The 27,689-nt window shown below is 46.7% G+C and overlaps 1 protein-coding gene across 5 annotated transcripts in view; it reads left to right on the top strand.

Moving 5' to 3' along the window:
• UBR3 (ubiquitin protein ligase E3 component n-recognin 3) overlaps nt 1-27,689 on the top strand; it is a 1,992,321-nt gene that overhangs the window by 1,273,162 nt on the left and 691,470 nt on the right. For all 5 annotated transcript variants that reach the window (XM_078681592.1, XM_078681591.1, XM_078681590.1 and 2 more), the window contains one exon: nt 23,200-23,333. In XM_078681592.1, the coding sequence (XP_078537718.1) occupies nt 23,200-23,333 (134 nt within the window). The remainder of the gene's footprint in view (nt 1-23,199; nt 23,334-27,689) is intronic.

Below are 27,689 nucleotides of genomic sequence, written 5' to 3'. Positions count from 1 at the left end.
AAGTAACGGAGACAGGGGGCACCCCTGACGGGTCCCCCTACCAAGACAGAAGGGGACAGAAACTCGACCGTTTACTACTACCTGTGCCAAGGGTTCGGCGTATAACAACTTCACCCAACCAATAAACTCAGGCCCAAAACCGAATTTCTCAAGAGCTGCCCAAAGATAGGGCCACTCTACCGTGTCAAAGGCCATCGAGGCGTCCAACGAAGCCAAAATGGCCGGCTCCGTCAGAAGCTCCGCCCTCGCAACAGCTCCGTGGAGACGGCGTAGATTAAGAGCCGTGTTGCGATGTGGGATAAATCCGGACTGATCCGGATGAACCAAGCCACTAATGACCGTCAAGAGGCGGGTTGCCAGGAGCTTAGCCAGGACCTTGGGTTCAACATTCAAAAGGGAAATGGGCCTGTAAGACGAACAAAGGTCCCGAGGTTTACCTTCTTTGGGAATAACAACTATCGTAGCCAAACGCTGATCATATGGGAGAATACCCCGTTCGCGGGATTCCAAAAACATGGCACGAAGATAGGGCGCCACCTTGTCAGGACGCAGCTTGTACAATTCAATTGGCAATCCATTCGGGCCCAAAGCCTTGCCCGAACGGAGTGAGCGAATGGCCGTCGCTATCTCGTCCGTAGTAAAGGGGGACTCCAAAAAGACTCGGTCTAAATCGGAAACACTGGGCAGAGCTATATCACGTAACAAAAGGCGAGAGTCATCAACATCCCGTTCAGACACAGGGGTATAAACCGCACGAAAATAATCCGCAAAACATTCAACTATTTCAACCGGGTCTGTCACTCCCACGCCACTCGAAGTCTGAATCACAGGCACCACACGATTCGCCCTCTCCGTCTTATCCAACCATGCCAGTAATTTACCCGCCTTGTCCCCCACATCATACAAACGACCCTGTTGCTCCCGAAACATCAGTTTAGCCGCATCTGTGACCAAAGACTTATAAGCAAATTGCTTCAGACCCAGGGCGTGGAGTTTATCAGATGTAACGTTCGATTGTAAGTCAGCCTCTATCTCAGCAATCTCCCTCTCAAGGTCTACCACCTCCCGATTCCTCGCCTTCTTGGATTCAGCAATAAGGGCAAGGGCCTGCCCGCGAATCACTGTCTTAAAGGCCTCCCACAGGGATACAGCAGAGGAGACGGAACCCTCGTTGTCCAAAAAATAATTGTCCAAATACTTAAGCAAGAGATTGCGGGTCTCGGGGGAGGTGAGGTACCATGGGTTGATAGGAGCCACCCGGCCCGCCGCCTCCACCCCCACCTCAAAACAAAGCCAGAGCAGGGAATGATCAGAGATGCCCCGGGGAAGGTGCCTAATCTCACGAACCGCTGGCGACTGCGCCGCAGGCATCAGGAAATAATCCAGTCTAGACAGACTCCCATGGGCCCCAGAGTGGAAAGTGTATTGAAGCTGAGTAGGATGCATAAGTCTCCAGCAATCCACCAAGCCGAACGTATCCAGAAACCCACCCAGCCACTGTTGGGACAAAGGGGTGTCCCTAGGGGGGTGACGATCATGTAGATCGGAGAGCACAGAATTAAAGTCACCTGCTATGAAGAGAGTACTATCAGGGAGGTTCAACAACACACGGCCCAAATCGGAAAAGGTAGAGGTCTGTAGACCGGGGGGCACATAAACGGCAAACAAGGAAAGGGTTCGACCCTCATAGCGACCCACGAGGACGGCGTACCGCCCCCGATCATCAAGGATCACATCATCAATAGCGAGGGGGAGGGAAGCCCGAACAAGGATACCCACCCCCCTGGAACCCGTGGTAAACCCCGAATGTGCGGCGAGGCGATAGCCCCACCTATTCATTGCACGACATGTATTGCCTACCAAGTGAGTCTCCTGCAGAAAAACAATATCTGGAGACAAACGTCGTATACATCGCAACACCACACCCCGCTTAATACGATCCCCCAGACCATTAACATTCCACGAAATAAACCTCAACCCGCTACCCCCATCCCATATAGTAACGCCGCAACCCCCCTCCAATGAGCATGACATCAAAAACATCATTAGCAAGATAGAATCGCCTTGAGAACACAACACACAAACATCAAACTTCCCATCCACCCACCCCCCAACAATCAAGGAAACACCCCCCACCCTGGACCTGTGGAAAAGTAAATTTTGTCATGTTCTGTGTCCCTACGAGTCATCCATCATATGTTATGTGTGCATGACCAATATGCATATGTTATTCCCCATGTCCGATTCAAGACGCAATTATAGTTGTGTCCACCTCTGATATGCCATTTCCTAGTCCTCATGAGTAATATGAGTGTCAGGCCTATGTAAAGTTATGTTGCCACGTTTCTTAGTGTGCACGTTATTTCATTATGAAGTCCCCGTTTCCAGGCCTCAACAGGGCCCGGACATCAGATTTAGCTCCTGTCTCCTGAGCCTCGCTGAGGAGCGATTCAGCCCCCACCTGTATCCTCGACCTTTCACTTACTTCCTGCCTCGCAGTGCCCGGTGCAGCTTGGCTCTGCCTCTGAGTCTGCCAAGACTATGTTATGATTCCAGCTATCAGTTTAGTCCTCCTTCTCTGCATTCCTAAGCTACTGAACTGCATCAATAGTTTCCGTCATTGTCTAGCCTATGCGGCTCCATATTAAGAGAAATACTGCATTTAATGGTCATTTAATATTCTTCATCACGCACTACATGTAGAATAAATGCATGCTCTAGTCTTAGAGTCAATTAGCTTTTTCCCTCATGACTTCTAGTTTATATCAACATGTTCCCTAAACATCAGATACTAGATAGGGTTTAGGTACATGTCGCTCCGACCCTCCAGACTTCAGTCTCTGCTCCTAGCACAGAGTTCATAGCCCCCAGCTTCTCCTAGTGATACGTCATTGCCAGTTTGCGCGCACCATCAGGTTAGAGGTCCCGGCTCCTTAGGTAGCCCCCTCCATGGTTTCCGCCCCATTCATGACATATTCTGCTACGTTCGCATCACATGTCTGAGTTACGCCTTCTTTATCCCTTATCTTTCGCGACTGCTACGCGTCACGCCTTCTGCTCCACCCACTGCTACGCCTACTGCAATGTAATGCTATGTGTTTGCGCTATGTATATATGCTCGTGTATTGTTATTAAAAGTTAGCGCGCTCATCCCAGCCCCAGCAGCTGCTGGGCCCTGTCATCCTATTCCTATGCAGGTTGTCCTGTTCCTGTCCTTATGCTGTATTAAAACCTGCAAAACTCCTACTACCTCGAATCTTGACTCTTATTTATTGAGCTATCTGTTATTCATTCATTCATTCAAAAATAGATCCGGTATTATTTATTTATTTACCACATAATGGCGCCCGAACAGGGACTTGCCCTTTCCCCACGCGTCGGTGAAGCCACGCCGACCCCCTGACCCTCTGCAGTCGTGACGGAACTCTTCTGCGCAGTGGCAGATATTTCTGCTCAAGTATCCCTCAGGCCCACGGAGGAGACGGAGGAGGCGGTCCAGCATCCAGACGAGACGGTGGAGGAACGCGGCGAGTCCCGACCAGAGCCCAAGCCAAGAGTCCAAGGTCCGAGGTATCCGGAGGTCCACCCGTAACTGAAGTCCGAAGTCCGAAGTTCGTCGTCGTAGCAGTCCAGTCCAGTCCGAGGCTTTCCGTTCTTGCTGCCCGGTGAGTACCGTTACTGGGGTGGTATCTAGACAGGGTCAATTTAATTGACTCTGGTCTGTGGGTTGGTGGTACACAGTCCCACAAACGAAGTGTCCACTTCGGTGGATGCGGGTCCTGACGTGTCTCTTTAAGAGACCGGTAAGTTTCGTACTGTTTCAGCAGTGCATCTAGTTTCTGTTCTAGTCAGTTCTGTTCTCGAGAAATTTCAAGTGTTCTGTTCGCAATATTTCCAGGTAGTATTCTGTTCGAACTGTTATTTTAAATGTTTTTCATGTATTTTAATGTCGTGGTATGAATGGGAAATAAGTATCGTGTTTATTGTGTATTGTATTGTGTCTAGATTACAGTTCAGTCATGCCTATATTTTCCAAGTTACGTCAGTTAAAGACTAGAAAGGGTCTGCTGGAAGCAGCAGTTCCCGTCCCGCCCAGGGACAGTCCAGGTCACTTTATGTATCAGAAACATGGCATAAGCGCCATATTGTATCTAGATTTATGGGTAGAGTATACCAAACAGTTAGAAGAAAAGTATAGATGGCCCGTATCGGGTACATGGGATGCCGAGTGCATCATGCGAGTAGAAGAAGCATTATGGAAAAAGAAAGCCAGACAATCACAGAAAGATGCCATCGAGTTATGGCGCAAAGAAGCTCATAAGAGAACCGAAAAAGAAATCAGAAAGTCAGAACTAAGTAGAGAATCCCAAGAACGAGCCCAAGAAAGAGAATTGATCGAGATAGGTGAACGAGTTAGAACTGAGCAATCAGACAGACAGAGGAATGCCCTCATTAAGGGTATGTATCCTCTTCTTGCTGAAGGCTTGCCAAAAGCGACCCCAGAGGCATCCAGTAATTTCCCGCCACCATTAGTTCCGACCAAGCTACGTCACAAACCGACCGCAGCTGATATTTTTATTTCGTCCTATCTGGACGACACAGTCCCCGAATATGCAAATCCTGTTCGCGCTCCGCCAGTCCCTGTAAATCAGGTAATTCCTGCTCCTCCAGACACCGGGGTGCCCTTAACAGCCCCCCCGGGTCAGCCCGCCATACAAGTCCAGCCCACGTTACAATTACCCACCCTGCCAGGACGAAAAGCATCAGTTGATGATTCCAGTTTAGGGGCCGCAGGAGGAGGTCTTCCTCAAACCCCGCCGCCATGCAAACGTTTATCAGCACTCGAATTACATGCTCAAGCATCACAGCGTACTCCCAAGAGTAATAAGTCTGTTGCAGAGATCAGGCAAACCCTTGGCGAATGTGTCTATGACCCAGTTCCAGGCGAGTTTAATATGGTTTTATATTCCGTACGCGTAAGGAGAGTGACCGAGTATCTAGTCACCCTGCCGAATATGAAAGAAGATCTAGACAGGATATATCGTTTCATCCGTACAGGGGATGACCCACAAAGTATTAGTGATGCCATGTCTCAAAGGAAAGCCGAGATTCAGCGCATGATATTAAAGTTCTTAATTAACTGTCTAATAAGAGAACAAGATTACCCGTCTAAAGACCCGGAAGAAATGAAAACTCTAACAAAGTGGAGTGATAATATAGCCGAAGGAAAGCACAATACCATTGGTGCCATGGAAAGTATGTACAAGAAAATCCGTAGAGAGATAATAAAGATACACGAACAGCGTAAAGCAGCACAAGTAAGCGAGAAAGAAAGTACCTCTGATCCTGAAGAGGAAGACGATGAGAATACTGCCAGAATAGCGTATGTAGGAAAACCTAGATTTCCAGATCGCCATTTACGTCTAGAACCCAAGTCTACTTTCCATCATCCAGCACCAGAACAAGGTTCCCTAGAACAAGTATTCCAAGCTACCGATCACATTCTGAAATCACGAATCGGTTACAGTGAGTTAAGTACCATGCATGAACAAGAAATAGTCCGATCAGCAGTCAGATGGATTACTGATTCTACCACTTTTCCAGACGAAATAGTGGCACAAATGTTTCTGAAAATGCCCCCAGCCGAGCAGCGACTGGTGGGTATGTATATGATTCAGCACCTCATTACTCTGTATGAGGGTCAACATTCTGATCCAGGCCCGCTACATGATATCCTGAACGAGTTACTCCAGTACAAATGGAGAGGTCTAGGTACCGATTTAATTAGTGTCATTCTAGAACAGCGCCACAAATATAGAACATTCTTAAACCCGCATTTTGTTCATGTCTCACCCCCAGAAAGTAAATCATTCTACATAGACAGACAGAATCCGTTACGAGAAGTCCACCCAGTCAGAGGAGCGGGTGGCGAAATGCAACGAGTGTTTGTATACACCCCGATCACAAAGATGGAACTCCTCGAAATGAAGAAATTAATTCCCTGTCATGACAAAGATCCAGCAGGGTTCCATAGAGAATTGAAAGACATGCTCCGTATGGGAGAATACACTTACCCAGATATCATTAAAATGTTAAAGGTTCTGCTACCCGCAGGGGTGTATGAAAAGCTAAAGGAAAAAGAATGGGAGGTGGGAGAGAAAAAGATAGATTGGGCAGTCCTAGAAGCTGAAGATAAGATACGTGTACCAGGTACTGGTCTCGGAGATAAATGTAAAGAATTACCAGAATTATTGATTCAAGTTTTACCCAGATTATTAACAACGAAAAAGGAAGACTGGGATGCAATCTCAGCCTGTAAACAGAAACAAGATGAAGATATTAGTGATTTTTATTCTAGGTTTGAAAAATGTTTCAGTATCAACAGTGGCCTTAAGACAAGCAGTGAGTCATATCCTCACCTGTTTGTTACTAAATTAGTCGAGAATTCAAGTCCACCAATTAAAAACCGAGTTCTGAAAGTCGAAAGTACCTGGCAAGCAAATACTCCGTCCCAGATGCTCCAGATGCTCCAGTACCACCAGAATAGAATCAGGGAAGAGCAAGAACACGAAAGAAAACGTATGAAAGACACGAAAATGAAAGTGCTAGTTGCACAATCTGTTCCTCAAGACAGTCAGAAGAGGGGTCCGAATCAAGCCAGTCATCCTGCAGCTCCCGTTAAAGGGAACTGCAATTATTGTAAACAGCCAGGTCATTTTATAAATGAGTGTGCAGTTCTGAAACACAACATAGCTACTGGTAAGACTAAAGAAAGACCACGTCCGCCTAGACAAGAACAAGTTTCACAGATTCCTCAGTCACAGAATGCACCACAGACAGTTACAGCACCGCAGCCTATTGCTGCAACCCAGCATGTTACATCGCAGATGTACCAGTATGCACAGTCTGAGTATCCAGAGTACCAGCCATATTCATGAAACAGCCTAGAGAGGGAGGTAGGCTTGCCTCTCATCGAGATACCTGTAGATCAAGAAGGTCCCTATGTTCACAGTCAAGTATTAGGGAAAGACAGAAAGTTTTTGATTGATACAGGGGCAAGTAGGACCACAATTAGTCATGCCGAAGTTCCAGGGGCTCCGCTCTCAGGCTCAAGAAATGTTTCCCTTGGATTTTCAGGAAAGCCTATCGTTAATGAGATTTCAAAGCCAGTCACTCTAGAAGTAGGTCCATTGTCCCGCACTACTGATCTGTTACTTACTAAGTCATGTCCAGAAAATCTATTAGGCATTAAAACACTGAAAGAGTTAGGTGCAGTTATATGTTGTTCCCCAGAGGGAATACGTCTGTTCCTACGTGACTCTAAGGGTCACTATGTATTACGAGATTTTGATTCAAGACTGTCTAAAATTCCGCAGCATTTATGGGCGCAAGGTCCAACTGATGTAGGTTACATGCAAATCACACCCCATCGTGTGACTCTCAAACCAGGTGTAGTGTTACCACGAATCAGGCAGTATAGATTGCCACCTGAGGCTGTAGCAGCCTTATCCAAAATTATAGACGAGCTCATGGCTCAAGGAGTAGTTGTAGAAACTGACTCCAATGTATGTAACTCTCCGATCATTCCAGTCATGAAACGTACTGATCCAAATGCACCCCCAGTATATCGATTAGTGATTGATTTACGGGAACTTAACAAATGTATTATTCCTCAGTACCCAGTTGTCCCAGATATCTCTTCCCTATTGACAGCCATTGATTCCGAAGCCATGTTCTTTACTGTAATCGATCTTAAGAACGCATTTTTTAGTGTTCCCATTCATCCAGACAGCCAGTTTCTTTTCGGATTTTGTTTAAATGGAAGGAGCTATATGTTTACACGAGCTCCTCAAGGTTTCACAGAAAGCCCTAGTATTTACAGCCAAGCACTTAAGAGACAACTTGACAACATTCATATGCCAACTGACACTGCCCTGCTCCAGTATGTCGATGATCTACTGATCACAGCCCGTTCTGAACGTGACTGCGAGCGAGCGTCACTGACGGTTCTGTATTTCCTAGCCGAGATGGGGCACAAGGTGTCACCTTCGAAGCTTCAATTCTGTGTCCAGCAAGTGGTCTACTTAGGACACTTACTGTCCAAGAGGGGTAGGCAGTTGACACCAGACCGTATCCAGTTGATAGCGAGTCTTCCTCAGCCCAGAACCCAGAAGGAGGTACGTGCCTTTATCGGCCTTACTTCTTATTGTAGACAATGGATTCCTCAGTATGCATTTCTAGCCAAGCCACTGATACAGTTAACGACACAGGAGGCAGCCGTATCGACTGTTCTCCCTTGGACATCTGAACATACACTTAGTTTCAACGAGTTAAAGAAAGCTTTATGCCAAGCTCCAGTCCTAGCTACACCGAACTACAGTAAGCCTTTTACACTTTTCGTCACAGAACGCGAAGGTACAGCATTATCTGTTCTCACACAAGACCAAGCAGGACAATACAAGCCTTGTGCTTATTTTTCTAGCACACTAGATCCAGTCGCCCAGGCGTTGCCTGCGTGCCTCAAGTCAGTTGCAGCCACAGCACTAGCTATCAGACAAAGTGATTCCATAGTTTTAGGACACTCCCTGACAGTACACGTTCCACACTCCGTGGAAGTTCTTTTAAATAGAACACAAACACAGCACTTGACAATTGCACGTTTAACAGGTTATGAATTGACACTGTTCCAGCCACACATAGAAATCAGACGCTGCAACGTTCTGAACCCTGCTACACTGTTACCATCAGTTAATTCAAATTCTGCCACACACGACTGTGTGGAAGTAGTCAACATTACGACAAAGCCAAGACAAGACCTGACAGACATTCCGTTACCAGATCCTGACCTGACACTTTATGTGGATGGGTCATGTATGAGAACTAGTACAGGAGATCTAGTCGCCGCGTATGCAGTGACTACTGACACCGAAGTTATTGAAACACACCGTATTGATACCCTGTCCGCTCAAGCAGCAGAGCTAGTTGCTCTGACACAAGCCTGTATACACGCCAAGAACCTGAAAGTTAATGTTTACACAGATTCACGTTACGCATTTGGAGTTGTACACGACTTTGGAGTGCTCTGGCAGGAGAGAGGTTTCATGACTTCTCATGGAACCAAGATTCAGCATGGTCTCCTTATTCAAGCTTTGTTAGATGCCATACATTTACCGACATCCATTGCTATTATGAAATGCAAAGCACATACGAAAGCTACTGACATTATTTCCCAAGGTAATGATCTAGCAGATCGCACAGCCAAGCTTACAGCACAGACTCTAGACAGTCCAGTTAACATGACACATACTCCAGATCCGACTACATGTATGACAGTTAAGGACCCTACTCAAGATGTCATAGATATCCAGTTACATGCTACTCCCGATGAAATCAAGAAGTGGTCTGAACAAGGAGGGGTCCAGACAGATCAAGGATGGGTGACGAAGGGTAGGACCGCATGGTTTCTCCCCGACTCTATGGTTCAAGTCATCATTAATACCGCACATAGTCCAGCACATTTAGGAGAAAAAGCAATGTTAGACAGTATCCAGAACATTTGGTTCAACAAGCATTTACGAGCTGCAGCCAAGCAGAAAGTCCGTACCTGTATGATATGTTGTCAGTTTAATCCAGGTAAAAGTGTCCCGGTGGAACAAGGGGGTTTCCAGCCCCCTGACCACCCCTTTGAAGTCCTCCAGATGGATTATATTCAGATGGAGCGATGTCGAGGTTTCAAGTATGTCCTTGTAGTTGTATGCGCTTTGTCCAGATGGACAGAAGCATATCCAGTCCCAGATTACACAGCCGCGACCACTGCCAAGCAGTTGGTTCGTGAATTCTTCCCTCGATATGGACTCCCTAGAGTCGTATATTCTGATAACGGTCAGCCATTCTCCTCAGAGTTAATGAAGCACGTTTCCCTGTTGTTAGGGTACCAGTGGAAGTTCCATTGTGTACGCCATCCTGAAGCAGCCGGTCTAGTCGAGAGACATAATCAGACTCTGAAAATTCGAATTGCCAAAATATGTAAAGATAAGGGTGTGGACTGGCTAGTAGCTCTGCCAGTTGCTTTGTTTTATATGCGCATGGTCGCACATTCCAGATCAGGTCTGTCCCCGTATGAGGTCGTATTCGGCCGCCCCCCTAACATGTGGGGTACTCCTAGACCCCGAAGTATTACTGATGTTTCATGTAATATGCTGACAGATTACCTAGCTTCCTTGATGTCTGCCCTCAACTCATGTCGTTCACAGGTTGCCGCCGCATTTCCAGACAATACCGAGGTGGCACCGCATGAGATCGTTCCAGGTTCGATGGTGCTCGTCCGGAACTTTGACAGATCAAGTCCGCTGGAGCCACGTTGGAAGGAGCCCCGTCAGGTCCTCCTCACCACCCGTACAGCTGTGAAATTGGAAGGACGCCGCGGCTGGGTGCACCTTTCGCACGTCAAGAAATTCTACGGATTAAAACCGGTCTCCAAGAACATTTCCCAGGATATCAAGACTTGTCAAAACATTGTTCCTAAGGACTGTCCCGCAAATGACATTGACACAACCCCTCCCCTGTTAGAGAAAACTCCGCAGCAGGAGTATAAGCAAAAACTACGGTCTAGTAAAATAAGTCAGTCAGTTTGATTGTCTAAGTCCTCCCCTAGGTGAAACGGTTAGACTGTTTCTGACATGTATAAAATAGACCCCCATAGTGAGAGAGTCAGTCAAAACTCAAACCGATGTATCGTTTTTCTAAGTTTCATATTATTCATCAGCATAATGATTTCCTGCACTAGTTACGCATTTTTCTTGTGTTTTCCAGTTCCTCATGTAAATAAGCATTCTAATGTTACAGTAGAGCACACGTTTAGTGATCTGCCTCCTCATGAATATTCATACCGCCTCGCTATGCGTAACAATACATTTATCCGCATGTTACATTATTCACACCAGACCAGCAATGCCACTAATTGTTGGGTGTGTGGTCGACTCCCCCCTTTCCAGACACCGAAGGGAGTTCTGCCACTCTTTCCTTATCCTTTTTCCCATAATGGTTCGTGTGGAGCATGGTCCACGTTAACGTCATCCTCGACAGATATGTCCTTTCTTAACAGCACATGTTTCCCAGACAAGCAAGGTTTCCCCCACAGAACAGGTTTAGATCTAGAAAATGAAGTGTACAATTTAGGTAATTATTCGTCGAATTTCATGGTCCTGAATGTTCAGTCTGATACTACTCCAGACTCACCTGCTATTTCAGTACTACCAGTCAAAGGCGAATTATGTGTCCGTAATTATGGTTCTGTACATGTAGGACATAGTGATTGTACTACTATTGTCAAGTATAGTGACAGTGGGAAATCTATTTTTAAAGCTTCACGTCATTCTTATTTTGTTTGTGGTCAAACTGCATATGTTCGTCTGCCCCTCGATTGGGAGGGAACCTGTTACATTGCCTTCCTACTGCCACCTGTTTTCCTAGCCCCACCTGACTACCATAGGAATTCCTTCCTAGTACATACTAGACACAAGAGAAATCTCCCGATTGTCGACTATACTGAAACTGCTGCAGAGCAATTCATTGATATTGATAAAGGTGTTTTCCCTTATTTAGGCACAGTTGTAAACAGTAAGCTAATCCGTAGGTTAACAAGAACCCTTGAAGCAGTAGTAGATGAGACTGCCTCCGCTCTAGGTAACTTAACCGAAGAGCAATCCTTTATGAGAATTGTCGTGCTCCAGAATCGTCTCGTCCTTGACGTCATACTGGCCGATAGGGGCGGGGCCTGTAGAGTCCTCGGATCCAGTTGCTGCATTTTCATTCCAAATAACGCGCCGTCTGTTTATTCAGCTATAACCAGACTTCATAAAATTGCCCATCTGTTACACCAAGATCCAGGCACCTGGACATGGTCCGGTTGGTTCTGGAATATAATTTCTGCCTGGGGATGGAAAGTCCTGTCTTTTCTAGGTATTGCAGTAGCGATCATATTCAGCTGCTGTCTCTGTATACAATGTGGCCCTGCGATTTGCGGCATGTGTGCTACCTCTTGTATTCCTAGTCCCAAGCCCCGTTCTAAATCTCGTTCCAAGACAATTCGAGATGAACAAATGGTACTGTATGAAATGATAGATGGTATCATGAATATTGATGTTTCCTGATGGAAACGTAGTGACAAGGAGGGAATGTGGAAAAGTAAATTTTGTCATGTTCTGTGTCCCTACGAGTCATCCATCATATGTTATGTGTGCATGACCAATATGCATATGTTATTCCCCATGTCCGATTCAAGACGCAATTATAGTTGTGTCCACCTCTGATATGCCATTTCCTAGTCCTCATGAGTAATATGAGTGTCAGGCCTATGTAAAGTTATGTTGCCACGTTTCTTAGTGTGCACGTTATTTCATTATGAAGTCCCCGTTTCCAGGCCTCAACAGGGCCCGGACATCAGATTTAGCTCCTGTCTCCTGAGCCTCGCTGAGGAGCGATTCAGCCCCCACCTGTATCCTCGACCTTTCACTTACTTCCTGCCTCGCAGTGCCCGGTGCAGCTTGGCTCTGCCTCTGAGTCTGCCAAGACTATGTTATGATTCCAGCTATCAGTTTAGTCCTCCTTCTCTGCATTCCTAAGCTACTGAACTGCATCAATAGTTTCCGTCATTGTCTAGCCTATGCGGCTCCATATTAAGAGAAATACTGTATTTAATGGTCATTTAATATTCTTCATCACGCACTACATGTAGAATAAATGCATGCTCTAGTCTTAGAGTCAATTAGCTTTTTCCCTCATGACTTCTAGTTTATATCAACATGTTCCCTAAACATCAGATACTAGATAGGGTTTAGGTACATGTCGCTCCGACCCTCCAGACTTCAGTCTCTGCTCCTAGCACAGAGTTCATAGCCCCCAGCTTCTCCTAGTGATACGTCATTGCCAGTTTGCGCGCACCATCAGGTTAGAGGTCCCGGCTCCTTAGGTAGCCCCCTCCATGGTTTCCGCCCCATTCATGACATATTCTGCTACGTTCGCATCACATGTCTGAGTTACGCCTTCTTTATCCCTTATCTTTCGCGACTGCTACGCGTCACGCCTTCTGCTCCACCCACTGCTACGCCTACTGCAATGTAATGCTATGTGTTTGCGCTATGTATATATGCTCGTGTATTGTTATTAAAAGTTAGCGCGCTCATCCCAGCCCCAGCAGCTGCTGGGCCCTGTCATCCTATTCCTATGCAGGTTGTCCTGTTCCTGTCCTTATGCTGTATTAAAACCTGCAAAACTCCTACTACCTCGAATCTTGACTCTTATTTATTGAGCTATCTGTTATTCATTCATTCATTCAAAAATAGATCCGGTATTATTTATTTATTTACCACAGACCCCTGCAAGAAGCTAAAAAGCCACCACAACATGCAGTGTGCCTGTCGCCCAAGAACCCCCATTCTACAAAAAGACCCCGGAGGAGGAAAGGCTCTGACACACCCGCCACCCCAACAAGAAAAATAACAAAGAGATCACTCAGACAGCAGAGGCACTTAGGCATAGAATCCCAGAAGAAGTTACTTTACACGAGGACCCGGGCATAAGCAAACAGTTCAGCTCTCTACACCACCCTCAGCACCACCCGGGTGGGCGGCGGACTCAGCCGCAGGAGGTCGGTCCGGCAGGGAGTCCAGCCAGTCATTCACAGAATCAGGCCGATCAAAGAAAAAGGTTCGTTCATTGTACTCAACTCGCAGCCTGGTCGGAAAAAGCATAGCGTAGCGCAATCCCATGTCCCGGAGACGCTTCTTGACTCCACGGAAGCCCATACGCTGTTTCTGCACCAGTTGAGAAAAGTCCGGATAAAAGTTCACCGTGGCATTCTCAAAGGCCACCGGGCCCTTCACACGTGATGCCTGCAGGATAGCGTCCCGATCCCTATAGTGGAAGAGTTTCGCAACAATAGGCCTCGGCGGGGCGCCAGGCTTACCCTGGCCTCCCGGAACACGATGGGCACGCTCCACTGCGAAGAACTTACTCAGCCCAGACGGAGAGAGGTAGTTCTGGATCAGGTCCTCAACCAGGAGATCAACAGAGTGCGGTTCTGGATTCTCCGGAACGCCAACCACACGCACATTACAGCGACGTGCCCTGTTCTCAAAGTCCTCCAGGCGCCGGGTCATGAAATCGTTCACCCTACGGACATTGCCAATCTCTGTCTGTATCTCCGAGACGTCTGCCGTGAGGCTGGATGACTTGAGATCCAATGACTTCACCTTCTCATTGGTTTTAGATAGTTCGGCCCGAATCAAGTTCACATCAATGGCCACGGTGTCGATTTTGTGGGCCAAAGCTTCATATTGTTGACCTATCGTTTCCTTTATGCCAGAAATGGCGCCCATGATGTCCTGCAAGGTCGGTTCCGTTGATGCGTCTACGATGTGATCAACCGCACTTGGGCCAGGCAGGGCGGCTCCGGGAGACCCCTTCGCATGGGTGTAACGGTCCATAACGTTAGACTGGACCGGGCCCCCACGCAGGGGCGTCTTGGTCTTTCGTGTCTCCCGGTCCCCTCTGCCCGCCATGTCGGAAACCGCGCCACCAGGAGACTCACTCGACCCGATGGAAATGGCCACAGGAAAGTAGGGCGTCGGGACCAAAAGGCCGCTGCAAGGGTACCACTAGGAGAGGATCAGCTTGAAAGGAGAATAAGCCAGCCAAAGGCCCGACAGCCGTACCGTGTGCCGGACCCGGCCCAGGCCAGACTCCCCTGCCAGATATCTCAGTCTGAGGCAGAATCGAAACCGAAACTTAAGAGGGGGACCCACAAGTCCAATCCCCCTGCCGTTGTTGTTCAACTCCGAGACGGCCAGAGAGCCTCACCCAGTCCCGGGCGCACCCCAAGGGCGGACCCCGAAAGTTCAAATCGCCATATCTTCGGCGCCCCGGGTCCAAATCAAATTCCAAAAATCACAGGAAGATCAGCCCAGCGTCCTCTACATAAATCCTCGTGAAGAATCAGGATATGTTCAGGATATCATGCCGGGAGTGGCGGGGGTCCGGAGAGGGCTGTGCTCACGCGGCCATCACGGATGCCCGCCAAGCTCCTCCCCCCGCTAATCCACTCTTGAACCTTTCGCTGAGCCAGGGTTTGGTTCCGCAAGCATGGAAGCAGGCAATGGTCATCCCTTTGCTGAAGAAGCCTGGTCTTGATCCTGAGGCACCGGTCAATTATAGACCAATTTCTCTTTTGCCTGCGCTTATGAAAATTTTGGAGAAGCACATACATACGGTGCTCTCCAATTTCTTGGAAACACATGAGATTCTGCACGCTACTCAATCCGGCTTCCGTCCAAATCTCAGTACAGAGACAGCGCTCCTGGAGGTGTCGGAAGACATTAAAGGGGTGCTGGACTCTGGGGGCAAGGCCATGCTGGTCATGTTGGACCTGTCGGCGGCCTTTGACACCGTTCCCCATGAGGGCCTTCTCGCTAGGCTCCATGAGATTGGCCTTAGGGGGACGGTGCTCAGCTGGTTTTCATCTTTCCTAGCTGACCGCCGACAGACGGTCTGGGCCTCCCCGGACTCGGCCGTGATGCCGCCACTGGGAGTCGGGGTCCCGCAGGGCTCTATATCGAGCCCGACCCTCTTTAACATCTTTATGACCCCTCTGGCGGCATTGGCGGAGTCGTTTGGGGCCCGGATCGTATCCTATGCCGACGACACACAGCTCCTCTTCTCTTGCAAGAAGGGAGGAGATTTCAGTGGAGAGAGTATCCGGGACTGCCTTGAGGCGGTTTTCAGATGGTTTCATCGGAGCGGCCTCAAGTGCAATTCCGAGAAGTCTGAGGTACTCTTCTTCGGGTGTGCGTCGGATCCTGACTGGCAAGCCTGGTGGCCCATTAACATGTTTCCACCATCCTGTCCATCTTTAGTAGCTAAGAACTTAGGGGTCAAGATGGACAAAGGTCTGACGTTGAGATCCCAGATCCTAGGGGTGACGGGCACTTGTTTCGGCCTCCTCAAGATGCTGAGGAAGTTTTTACCCCTTTTGTCTGAAGAACATAGGAAGCTGACCGTGCAGGCTCTGATCGGGTCTAGGTTGGACTATGCTAATGTCCTATACCTGGGCCTGCCAGAGTATTTGCTGCAGCGGCTCCAGGTCGTGCAGAATGCTGCCGCGAGAGCCATTTATGGCCTAAATAGGCGAGCCAGTGCTGTAGGTCTTTTGCAGACCTTACATTGGCTGCCTATCCGCAAGCGGATCGCCTTTAAGGCATTAACTTTGGCCTATAAAGCCCTCCATGCCGTGGGCGCTAAGTATCTCCAAAGGAGACTTGCCTTTTACCAGCCGGCCCGTTCTCTCAGATCAGAATCTCTGCTCTTGGCGACGGTCCCGCGTGTAAAAAGAGCCCGTATTGGAGGACGCTCCTTTGGACTGCTGGCGCCACAGCTGTGGAATACCCTGCCGCTGACACTCCGTGGAGCCACTAGCTTACTTGCATTTAGAAAAGGTCTAAAGACCTGGTTGTTTACCCTTTAGGCTTTCTCTCTCCTTCTTTATTGCTGTGTTGTCTATTTTGTTTTTATTACTGTGTTGTGTTATTTCGCTGTAGGTCTCATTATTAAAGCGCCGGGACACTCTTTTTGAGTAGCCGCGCGCTATATAAAAATAAATATAATATAACATAACATAACATAACAATCATCTCTGGGCCAGTGTCACTGTGACTGGCCGAGCCCTGACCGCAACTCTCCTGCTGGGGGCTCGCCTGATGCTAGGTCGCTGGCAGGTGGGATCCGTGGGCTGATCAACGTGACTGGAACGGGGCGACAAGGATGCTGGTGAGTATTTTCTCTCCCACTTTTCCCCTTCGCTCCCCTCTCGTTGGGACCAGGTGGAGCTTTGGGTGCTTTCAGCCGAGCAAGGCAGCCCCTCAGCCTCGGACTTGGGGATACTTGATCCCCTCCGGAATACATTGGCTCAATTCTACAGATTTGGGAACAGAGATCGGAAATACCTAGAGATTGGTACTGACTGCTCGGGCCGTAGCGGCTGGGTTGTGGTGCGTGCTGCACAGCCCTGTGCAGCTTTAATAAACGTGGTCTCTTCTGCACAACACAGTCTCCTCTCGGTGGAACAGGGTGGCGGATCAACATCTGATGACAGCAGAGATTGCTCGCCTCCGAGATTGCGGCCCGAACGAAGACACGCCCTAGGCGCCCCGTCCACGCATTGCCCACCCACATGAAAGCTGGAGGTCGGGTCTCCCCGGACGGACACAGACTGGGGCTCGTAATCCTCCACATCCCGGATCGACCCTTGTGGAGCAGGGATGAATGGCGATACCCGCGGGGAGCGGCGGGGGATGCCTGCCTCTGATGGCAGCTGAGCTAGGCCTCTTTGTGGGTTGTGAGTGTAGTGCCCCCAAATGCCATCTCCCGCCGCCCCATTGATCTGGTCCAGCTAGATTCATCATTGCCATCGCAGCCTCAAAGTACCAGTATACAGATGGATACGCGCCTAGGTGTGGCCCCCCTACAAATCTACATAAGATGACTGAGGACATCTTATGTACTCAGTTAGAGGACATGAAGTCCCCTCGGCCTGAAGACCGTTGGTGGAGTCTGGAATGATGTACTATGCCCACAAACTTATAGGTGGCGCAGCACAGGGCAGCCGGTGGGAATCCTCAGTCAAGGTTACAGTCACTGATTCAGGCGTTGGGATAGGTAGTCACCTGGAGGAGACTCCACCCAACAGATCAAGAATACACATATTTCTCCAGTGTCCATGAGTCATTTTCTCGCCTTGACTACATTTTGATACCTGCAACCCACCTCCCCAGAATTGAGACAGCAGAAATTCTTCCTAGGGGCCTCCCTGACCACTCCCCCGTGTTGCTGTGGCTGCGACTAGACCCAGACATTCCGATGGCGGCTCTCCCCATGGCACCTGCAAGACGAGCAATACAGACTACACATGCATACTATAAGGCAAAAGAATACAAAGTTCCCCAGGGAAAATATGTGTAATGGTATGGAGTGGAACGAAAGCAAGGAACAAGGTGTTCCCTTGTTGGAACTAGAAGACCTCACACACCCAGAAAACTAGGTGTCATGCTTCATCATTGGTCTCCTGCTCCTCGTCAGACTGGCGCTGCAATGTCTGACGGGCGCCGTAGGCGCTCTTTGTTGGAGATCTTTTGTTCCAGCCAATGGTTTGAGTGCGTGTAAGGGGTCTGGTGGGGGTGTAGTCGTGAGGGAGTGGTGAGATTTAAAAGAAGGTGAGTCAGTCCACAAGGGACTTTATTCACGTGGCTGACTCCCTTGGTTAAAATGGTGGGAGGGGAGATAGGAACTGCTTTAGTCTACAGTGGGCTAACTCAACTCTCTAAAAAGGTCGACATGTTTCTTGCCTGTCTGGCAATTCTTCAGGACCTCGGATATTAGGTACTACACAGTGAGAATAAGATAAACAAAAAAAGAAAGAAGAAAGATACAACCTCACTGGGTCAATCAGGGAGCAGGCCAAATGGTCCTGCTCTAGGGGGGAGACCTAGAAACAATGAATGAAAGTAAGCCAGTTAGCATTGATAGTGGCATTATCTCACAGTTCTAAGTTCCCTTCAGTGCGCCATAAAACACACATATATGAAACGTTATAAAAAGGATATCCCAGAATTACACACTAGTGGACGTATTTAAAGTAGTACATCCATTTCTGACAATTGTGCAGTGTAATCAGGGTCAACAAATATTGAGCAGTTCTAATAATTGGACAAAGAGATTATTCACATAGCAAAAGATGGCTGGATTCGTGCTTACCCTAGCAGTAACACTACAGGGCCCCGCAGTCTGTTCCCGTGGGGCTGTTCGAAAAGGTAAGGTACCTGCAAGAGAGGAAACGATACAGGCACCCGGATGGTGTGCTGAATAAAACATGCCAGGGAAGTGAGGCCATGGATAATTGAAGTAACATGGCGGGACTAATAGGAGAAGACTCTATGAATGGTAGGACCGGAGCGGCTCATCGTAGTGCCGTCCTCTCGCTTGTGGGTCGGCCCAGCCATTGAGTAACCCTGCAAGGTATACAATCGTCCACACCAAGACTGCGTGCAAACAGTGACCAACCACTGGACCAGGAATCGGGCCGGTCGGCGGGGCCAGCGTGCACCAACCTCACACAAGTGGAGCACGTATCATAACTCTCCCACGGAGGACAGCCAGATCAAAAACAACCCGAAATCAGTGCTAATGGTCAAGCCAAACCGGCCCGATCACCGGTCCCAGAGCGTGACCCGCTGACACAACTAAAGCCAAGGCGCCGACGATTCAGCAGGGCACACTCTGACTATAGGCGTACCCTCCAAGTCAAGGAAGAGGGTCTCGATGCAGTGCTAGGCATGGTATAACCAAACACGCTAGTGCAGTCAACCCTGTAAGAAGGACGAAAACATTGCGGCGCCGCTTACCTCAAACACGAGCAGCCAGGGTGAATGACCTACCCCAACGCGAGGCGCCCCAATCGGTGGCGCGGAACAGCTGGTCACGAGTTGGTGTGTCCACCGGGATTAAATGCTGTTTTTACCGCGTCCCCGTGTGATGACGCCCCAGCGGTGGGCGTGGCCACAGACATACTGCCATCACAGATTTCTTCTCTTACAATGCAGGGATGGTAGAGTCCCCCGAAACCCTGTGGTAGGCTAAGAAACCAACTCTCAGGGGTTATTGCATTCTGCACAGCACAGTGTAAACAGCGCTGTGAGAAGCTGATACAGACAGAGGCCCAACTCACAGACTTGGAGTGCAGGAGTAGGGGGGAAGACTGGAGCGTGACCCACCAACAGTTTCTTAATGCACAACAATTATATACCAGCAAACTGTTAGATAAGGCTAAAATTGCATGGTTAGCTACCCGCAGTAGGATATATCAGTGGGGAGACAAATCTAGTGCCCTACTCCGCCGCCTCTGTCAGCAGACACTCTGTCCCTTAGCCATCCCGGGTATTCGCGGTCCTACCGGGGAGATTCTCACCGATCCAGTAAAAATTGTGGCGTGCTTCACCAATTATTTCACAGACCTATACACTCCCAGGGAGACCCTTCCGGCGGCTACAATACACCAGTTCTTTGATGATTTGCCTCTGCGGACTCGGTGAGAAAAGAACTAGACGCCCCACTGACAATCGAGGCGCACCAGAGTGCATTTTCTGACATGCGGTCAGGCAAAGCACCAGGCCCGAATGGCTTCCCTTGCAAATTTCACAAAAAGTACCAATCTCAACTGACAGCTCCCTATTTAGCTGGACTTAACGCCGCTGTAGATAAAGGGTGGCGACATGCGGAAATAACAGTCTTCTTAGAGCGGGTCGACACCTGGAACTCCATACTGCATAGAGCCCAATATCTCTTCTTAATGTAGAGGCTAAACTCCTTGCCAAAGTCATCGCCAACCGCATAGTATCACATATTACGGACCTTATTCACCCCGACCAAGTTGGCTTTTTGCCAGGTTGCACTACACGACACAATGTTCGCCGTACCCATAATGCCACCGCCATATTAGATCATCTAGATGGACCAGTGGCGCTCCTCCTTGCAGACATTGAGTCGCTTAGCTGAACATTCCTCTTCGCACTCTTAAGTCGACTGAACATCGTCCCTGCCTCCTCACCTATCTTCACCTTCTCTACACCAGGCTGGACTTGACCCTCTGCATGAGGCACAGGGTCAAGACTGATTGGAGTCTGAACTGAGGTGGCGAAGTGAGCTAAAGAATTATGATGGATTAAACCCAGATATGTGACTGGGGGTGAGTGTCTGAAAAGTTTCAGCGCTCCGTCCATCATCTCCTTGTGTTTGCCACCTTCTCTACACCGACATTACCGCTGCTGTTTGCATGAGAGATTTATCCTCGCATACCTTTTCCATTTTGCGAGGTACCCGTCAGAGATGCCGCCTCTCTCCCTACCTTTTTGCACTGGCTATGGAACCGTCTGCAGCTTGGGTAAGGTTGGACGCCCATGTTCTTGGCTTTGAGTGGTCACAAGAGGTCTCATAGTGCTATATGTGGATGATGTACTGTTCTTTCTTACACACCCTAATAGATCGGGCCGGAGGCTACATAAGATTATGCAGATCTTTGGCAAGACCGCTTGTCTTAATATGAATGCTCGTAAGTCCTTATGGCCACTGCGAGGTGGATTCCAACTCGGCGGATGGGCATGAGAGGTGACAGAGATCCCTGATGGTTTAAATATCTTGAGGTGTATGTGTTACCTCCCAGCCCACAACTTGGAATAAAAATCTAGCCCCACTGTGGGTACAGGTGAAAGAGCAGATGCGCGATTGGTCACACTTACCACTTTCCCTGTTAAGCAGATCTGCTATATTCAAGATGGTTTCCCTGCCTCGCCTCCTCTATTAACTTCAAAATCACCTTTATCCAATACCACCCACCTGGTTTTGACAAATGAATGCACTCCTTGGCTACTTCCTCTGGGGTGGGAGCTCAGCACGGGTTGCCCCAAGAACCTGTTTTTAGTCTACATACTGCAGCGGTATGGCGACTCCGGACTTCCAGGCATACCATGCTGCTTCACACCTTTGTATCCTTAACGACTGGGGGTATGGGGACAGACTAGATCGAGCTTATGCGGTTGACGGTTGGTTAATGGACACTGTCATTACATACAATCCTATATTTGGGTCCGACGCTCGAAATGTTGCAGTCAGCAAGTAGGGCGATATTTGTGAGTAGGAGGCAAACGCTGCGCAGAATGGGGTGGTGGGGTAGACTGAGAAAGAAGACCCTCCTTTGGCAAATGGCCTTCTACCTCAGCTATCAATGTTGGCCGGTGTTGGGAGCTTGTAGCCATTGACATATCTACAGTGGGGGTAGTTCTACACGGTCAGCCTTTAAAGTCCTTCCAGGAGCTACAAAAAGATTGACATGCCCTGCTCACAGTTTTGTAAATACCTCCAATTGCGCCATGCATTGCACCCCCTACTTTGCACACCAAGAAGACATACCCAAATTTAATCCTATTGAGGATAAAGTCTTCATGGGGGCATTAGAGGACCACAAAATGACAAAGATACAACGAACACTTGTGACTAATGACCCCACCACACTGGACAGAACACATGACGCCTGGCAAAAAGACCTAGGTCCCCTAGATGACGATGACTGGGCCACACACACTGGAGTCCCTGCATGGCGCTGCTATTGCGCACGCCTACGACTCATACAATTCAAATACATCCATACGGTCTATTTCCCTAGACACAGGCTATGGAGGGCCGGACTAGTCTACTACTTTGTCTGTGCTGCAAAATTACAGACGGCACTCTCTTACATACCGTGTGGCAATGCACAGCACTCTCGAAGTTCTGGCGGGGGGGTGGTCACTTGCCTTTTAGAAGTTTTGGGATGGGATATTCCATATTCACCACGACGGGCCATGCTACATATCACTGAAAAAATAGGGGGCAACAGGTACAAGCGCCATTTACTACTCCTTGGCTTTACATTGGCGAAATGTGATATCATCTGGGCATGAAAAGATACATCCCCGCCATTAGTTGTGGTGTGGAAGATGCGGCTTGATTTCTGCATGGGGCTAGAGATAACAATATTCAAGGTGAGAGGGTGCCCCCAGAAACACCCCAAGATTTGGAAGAGGTGAGCGGACTATCGGGAACTATATTTGGAGCCCATTCTTCCTGCATCAACAAGTAGTGAATTGGTGTGACAACGGGATGATGAGAGACAAATTGAGATATAACTATACAGTCCTTCGATTGGGTGGCTGGAACTGCATGTTTTAGACTTGGTATCAGATACATGGCACATTTCTTATTTTTGTTTGGGTGCTTGTTCAGATACTTTCAGATCCTAATTGGTTTTATTTTGATATTGCAAATGTTGACATCAATAGTGCTTCTATGGATATTGTACTGCCAAAACCCCTGGATTACACCAGGGCTGTTAATGCTGTTGACAATAAAATGTTGTTGTGAAACAAAAATATTAAATATTTGTACACATTTTGTAAAAACAAAAAATGTAACCACTTAAAATATTATACAAGATTATGCTTCTAACAGAGGTCATGAAATATATTTTTATATCGCATAAATGTTGATGAATGTATTTCTAGTCCAAATCATGAATTTACTTTTTTACAACGTTATCATATTTTCTGCATCTTTGTGTAGTTTTGGGGCACCGTCGGAAAAGCAGTGAACCAAAGAAACTGCCAACCACTGAGGAGGAGCATATCTACCATGGTGGCACATGTGCAGCAGCCCACGATGTGAAGCTTTCAGTGTTGCAGCGTCATTTTAAGGATGTGAGTACCATTGGTGACTAGTGCCTCTGATGAATGTGATATTTTGAGTGGGTGTGCTAATTTGAGTATAATAGTGTCCTAATGGTCATCTTCTTTCCATTGATTTTAAATCAATATATGTTGGACTGTGTAAAAAAAAAAAATTGTAATGCCTTTTCAGGGGAAATACTTTTTTCTGCAGACTCCTTATTTTTTAACATCTTTCCTGGGGCCAGAATGTATTCAGAAAAAAGTTTCTCAGCAATAGCTTCCCCATGGCACTAAGTGGCTCCGGTGTTGTTTCTATTAGGGATCCTCCCGACCTTGTGGTATACGGCAACAAGGATCCCTAAAACCTGCCTCCATCTTTTTCATTCTCTTCCTTCTTGAAATTTTTACCTTTGACTTTGCTTATGTCTCCACCAAAGAGTTTGTGATTTAAACCCTAGTCATTACATGTAGAAGAATAATTGATTTATTTAATGAAGTACTTCACCCACAGTCAGGAGCGCCTTGACAGCCCGTAGTCTGTTTAGCAACTGAAGCCTCTGACCGAACCTCGAGCACAAAAACACTCCAGACCAATTCAAAGCATTACAAAGCATTACATGAATGCCATTCTACAAGGCATGCGTTACACATAAAACATTCTAAAAGAAGATCCATTACATCACCACTACATCACCTCCCCATTCAAATTAATATTTAACAAATGTGTTGTACCTTGTAGGTACTTTTCTCAATCTGCCACTACGACTAAAAGAACTGGAAGAATTATTGACAGAACCACAATTTTCATTTCTCTGACTTAGGTCATTTTCATTCATATTAGGTTGTAACCAGTGGGTCCATTCACAATTTTCCGCATTTACATTGCTTTTAACCCTGTTAACTAATTTGGCCTGATCTTCAGACATTCTCACCAGTTGTCTTAAATTCCACCTGCCCTTCTCACCTAAGAAAGTGGCCCCTTTACTCATTTTGACCCTTTGTACTGGGTTTGAAAAAATCAAATTACCTTTAGAAACTTTCAAAGGCTTTTTAATCATGACCCAATCCCCGACCGAAATTACCACATTTTTCAAACCATTTTTCCCATCAAAATTTTTCTTCATTAGATCTTGTTTCACCTTAATCACCTCTGCCAATTTCTTTTTGTTGCACACCTCCTTCCGAACCTCCGTAGTTTTCCTGTCCAACCAAGCGGGAAACAAAGAAGAATGAACCTTCCTACCTCTCAAAAGCTCAAAAGGGGTAACTTCTGTTGTACAATGTGGGGACGTATTATAGTTCCAAACCTTTTCTTCAATAAATGTTCCCACGTCCAGACCAGACGCAATAGATGTCTGTATCCCTCCCATCATAATTTTGTTACCGCGTTCCACCAACCCATTGGAGGAAGGAGAGTAAAGAGCTACTTTAAGTTGCTTAATATCCTGTGAAGTCAAAAACTTGCGCATTTTCTCTGACACAAAGTGAGTTCCATTGTCAGTTACTAGAACTTGGGGAGCTCCTTCCAGTAAAAACAATCTTTTTAAAAATTAAATAGTATTTTCCAAATTTGGAGAATCCACAAACCTATAATACAACCATTTAGAATAGTAATCCACTGCCTGATATCTCATCCACTCAGACAAAACATTATAGGGACCCGAAAAATCTAATCCAACTTTTTCCCAAGCCGAACTAGGAAATGTTGTTGGATGCAAAGGAGAACTAGAAGTTTTCCAGTGTTTGTCTGGAAGTAAGCACTGTTCGCAATTATCCACTACAGATTTAACCTGCACATCTACACTAGGCCTCCAGTAATGTAGTTTAATTCTCATACAAGTCTTTGTCGCTCCCAAATGACCTTTATGGGCCATTCTTATTATAGCATTTCTAAGTTCAGCCGGAGGAACAAATGTATCACCTCTTAACAAAGTGTTATCCTTTACCGATAACTCCTCCCACACTTGAGCAAAATTCCTCAATTCCCCTGATAGATTTCTAACTTCTGCCCACCTCTTTGTCGAAAACTCAATTGCTTTGGACAAAATGGGATCTTTCGAACCAGCTTCTTTCCATCATCCTCTGAAATAGATAATTTCCATTCCTCAATAGTATCCACCAACGCCACACATTCAACGTCATCCTCAATTAAATCATCAGCATCATCTTTTTCCGTTGCCATTCTAGATAAACAATCTGCCCGAAAATGTTTCCCTCCAGAGATGTCTCAACTCAGAATTGTATTCTTGAAGTTTAGACACCAATCTAGTCAATCTCGGAGACAAATTGTTATTCCCAGGCACTTTACTGAAAATAAAAGAAAGAGGTTTATGATCAAACAAGATTATAAATTTGCAACCCCAAATATACATCTTAAACTTCTGGGCTGCCCAAACGCAGGCCAACGCTTCCCGTACTGTAGTGCCTTTCGAATTGTTTAAGTGACCTTGAAGCAAAAGCAACGGTTTGCTCCTTACCATTAACTTCCTGACTCAAAATTGCTCCTAACCCATTCATGCTTGCATCAACTGAAATGTTTGACATGCAGTCATCACGAAAAGCATGGAGTGCTTGAGCTGAAACAATCAACTCTTTCACTTTAGCAAAAGTTACATCAAGCTCATCAGACCATAACATTTTTTTACCTTTTTTAAGTAACACGCGAAGTGGTTCAACAATTTGGGAATAGTTGATCACAAATCTAGCATAATACTCTGCCAGACCTAAGAATGAGCCTAGGAATCCTTATCGCTGGGAGCTTTTGCATCTTTTAAAGCCCTGATAACTGAAAATTTCAGTCTAATGCCAGAACCTGATATCGTATGACCTAGGTATTCCAGCTCATTCACCCCAAACTTACATTTGTCCTCTCTTACAGTCATACCACGTTCCCCTAGTAAAGAAAGCACTTTCCTCAATAAAATATTGTGCTCGTCTAGACTCTTTTCAAAAATTAGGATATCATCCAAATAAACCTGCACTCCTTTCAGATCTTTGAACATGGTGTATCCATAAGCCTTTGAAAGACGCTGGCAGCCGATGCCAACCCGAATGGGAGTCTCAGAAACTTAAAAGCTCCCAAGTCGATCAAGGAAAACCATTTTGCCCCACCCAGATTCGCTAACAACTCGTGTATCTTGGGCAGTGGATGACAGTCAACCTTAATGTTTTTATTCAGACCCCTGAGATTTGCACACAACCTAATTTCATTATTTTTTTTACGACAACCACAATGGGGGCCACCCATTGTGAAGACTCCGTAGGTTGAATAATCCCTTGCAAACACAAGTCATCCAGCATTTTTTTAACTCACCTTTCACACTCAATGGTACGGCTCGCACTTTATGTGCATCCGGTTGCAGCTTAATCTTGTGTTCTACACCTTTTACTAGACCAACTTTATCACTAAAAACATTTTTAAATTGCTTCAAAAGATCCATGTGATCAATTTTTGCATCTTCAATACAGCAACTAGGCAACTCTCTAGCTCTTATGGGATTATCATCACCCGGTACCAAATATAAACCCATTCTAGCAAGATCTTTCCAACCCACAATGTTTTGCCCTTTGATTGCTACATTTATTTTGGTACAAATGGACCTCTCTAACATCTGTAAATTGCCCATGAAAAATCCCAGCATGTCAATGTCCTACTCCCCAAATGCTTTAGTGTTGACATCAGTTTTCAAAAGGACAGTTCCTTTTCCCCATTTTTCATAGAAGGTAGAATCACAAAGAATGGTGATAGACGAACCCAAATCAGCCATAATTTGCAAATGAACTCCTTTGATGGTCGATAAATATAAAGGACCTTCTATCTGTTCCTCACCCGTATCCAGCGTTAACAACAAATTGTCCATAGATTCAGAGCAATCTTCCAATTCTATGTTGATTTACCTTTATAGTTTTTTTCTGAAACCTGCAAACTTTTTGGAAATGCCCTATATTTTTACACAAAGAACAAAGCTTATTCAAAGCTAGACACCCTTTAAAATTGCCAATATGAAATTTCGAACCATATTTATAACTGAAGTTTTGGCCTTTTTGTTGAGAAGGCTTTGACACTTTATCTTTAGAACCCACAGCATACAAGCCCTCTTTATTATACTCATCAGCAACCAAGTTTACCTTCGGAGTAACTTCTGCCATCATTGCCTTGGTTGAAATTACAGATCTCTCAATGCTTAAGGCTAAATCTATAACCTCAGACAGTGTAGGGTTTTTACAACTAAGTATCCGTTCTTTAATTTTTGGTGAAGCACAATTAAATACGAGTTAGTCTCTAATATAATTATCCAAAAGTGGACCACAATCGCATGAAATCGCCAAAACTCTTACAGCTGCAACATATTCCTCCACTTTCTCATCCTCTTTCTGTTTACGCTT

This window comes from Lissotriton helveticus, chromosome 3_1 (assembly GCF_964261635.1).
Source record: "Lissotriton helveticus chromosome 3_1, aLisHel1.1, whole genome shotgun sequence".
Classification (NCBI taxonomy): domain Eukaryota; kingdom Metazoa; phylum Chordata; class Amphibia; order Caudata; family Salamandridae; genus Lissotriton; species Lissotriton helveticus.
The sequence above is the reverse complement of the archived record's forward strand: the minus strand, read 5'-3'. Positions and strand labels throughout refer to the sequence as shown.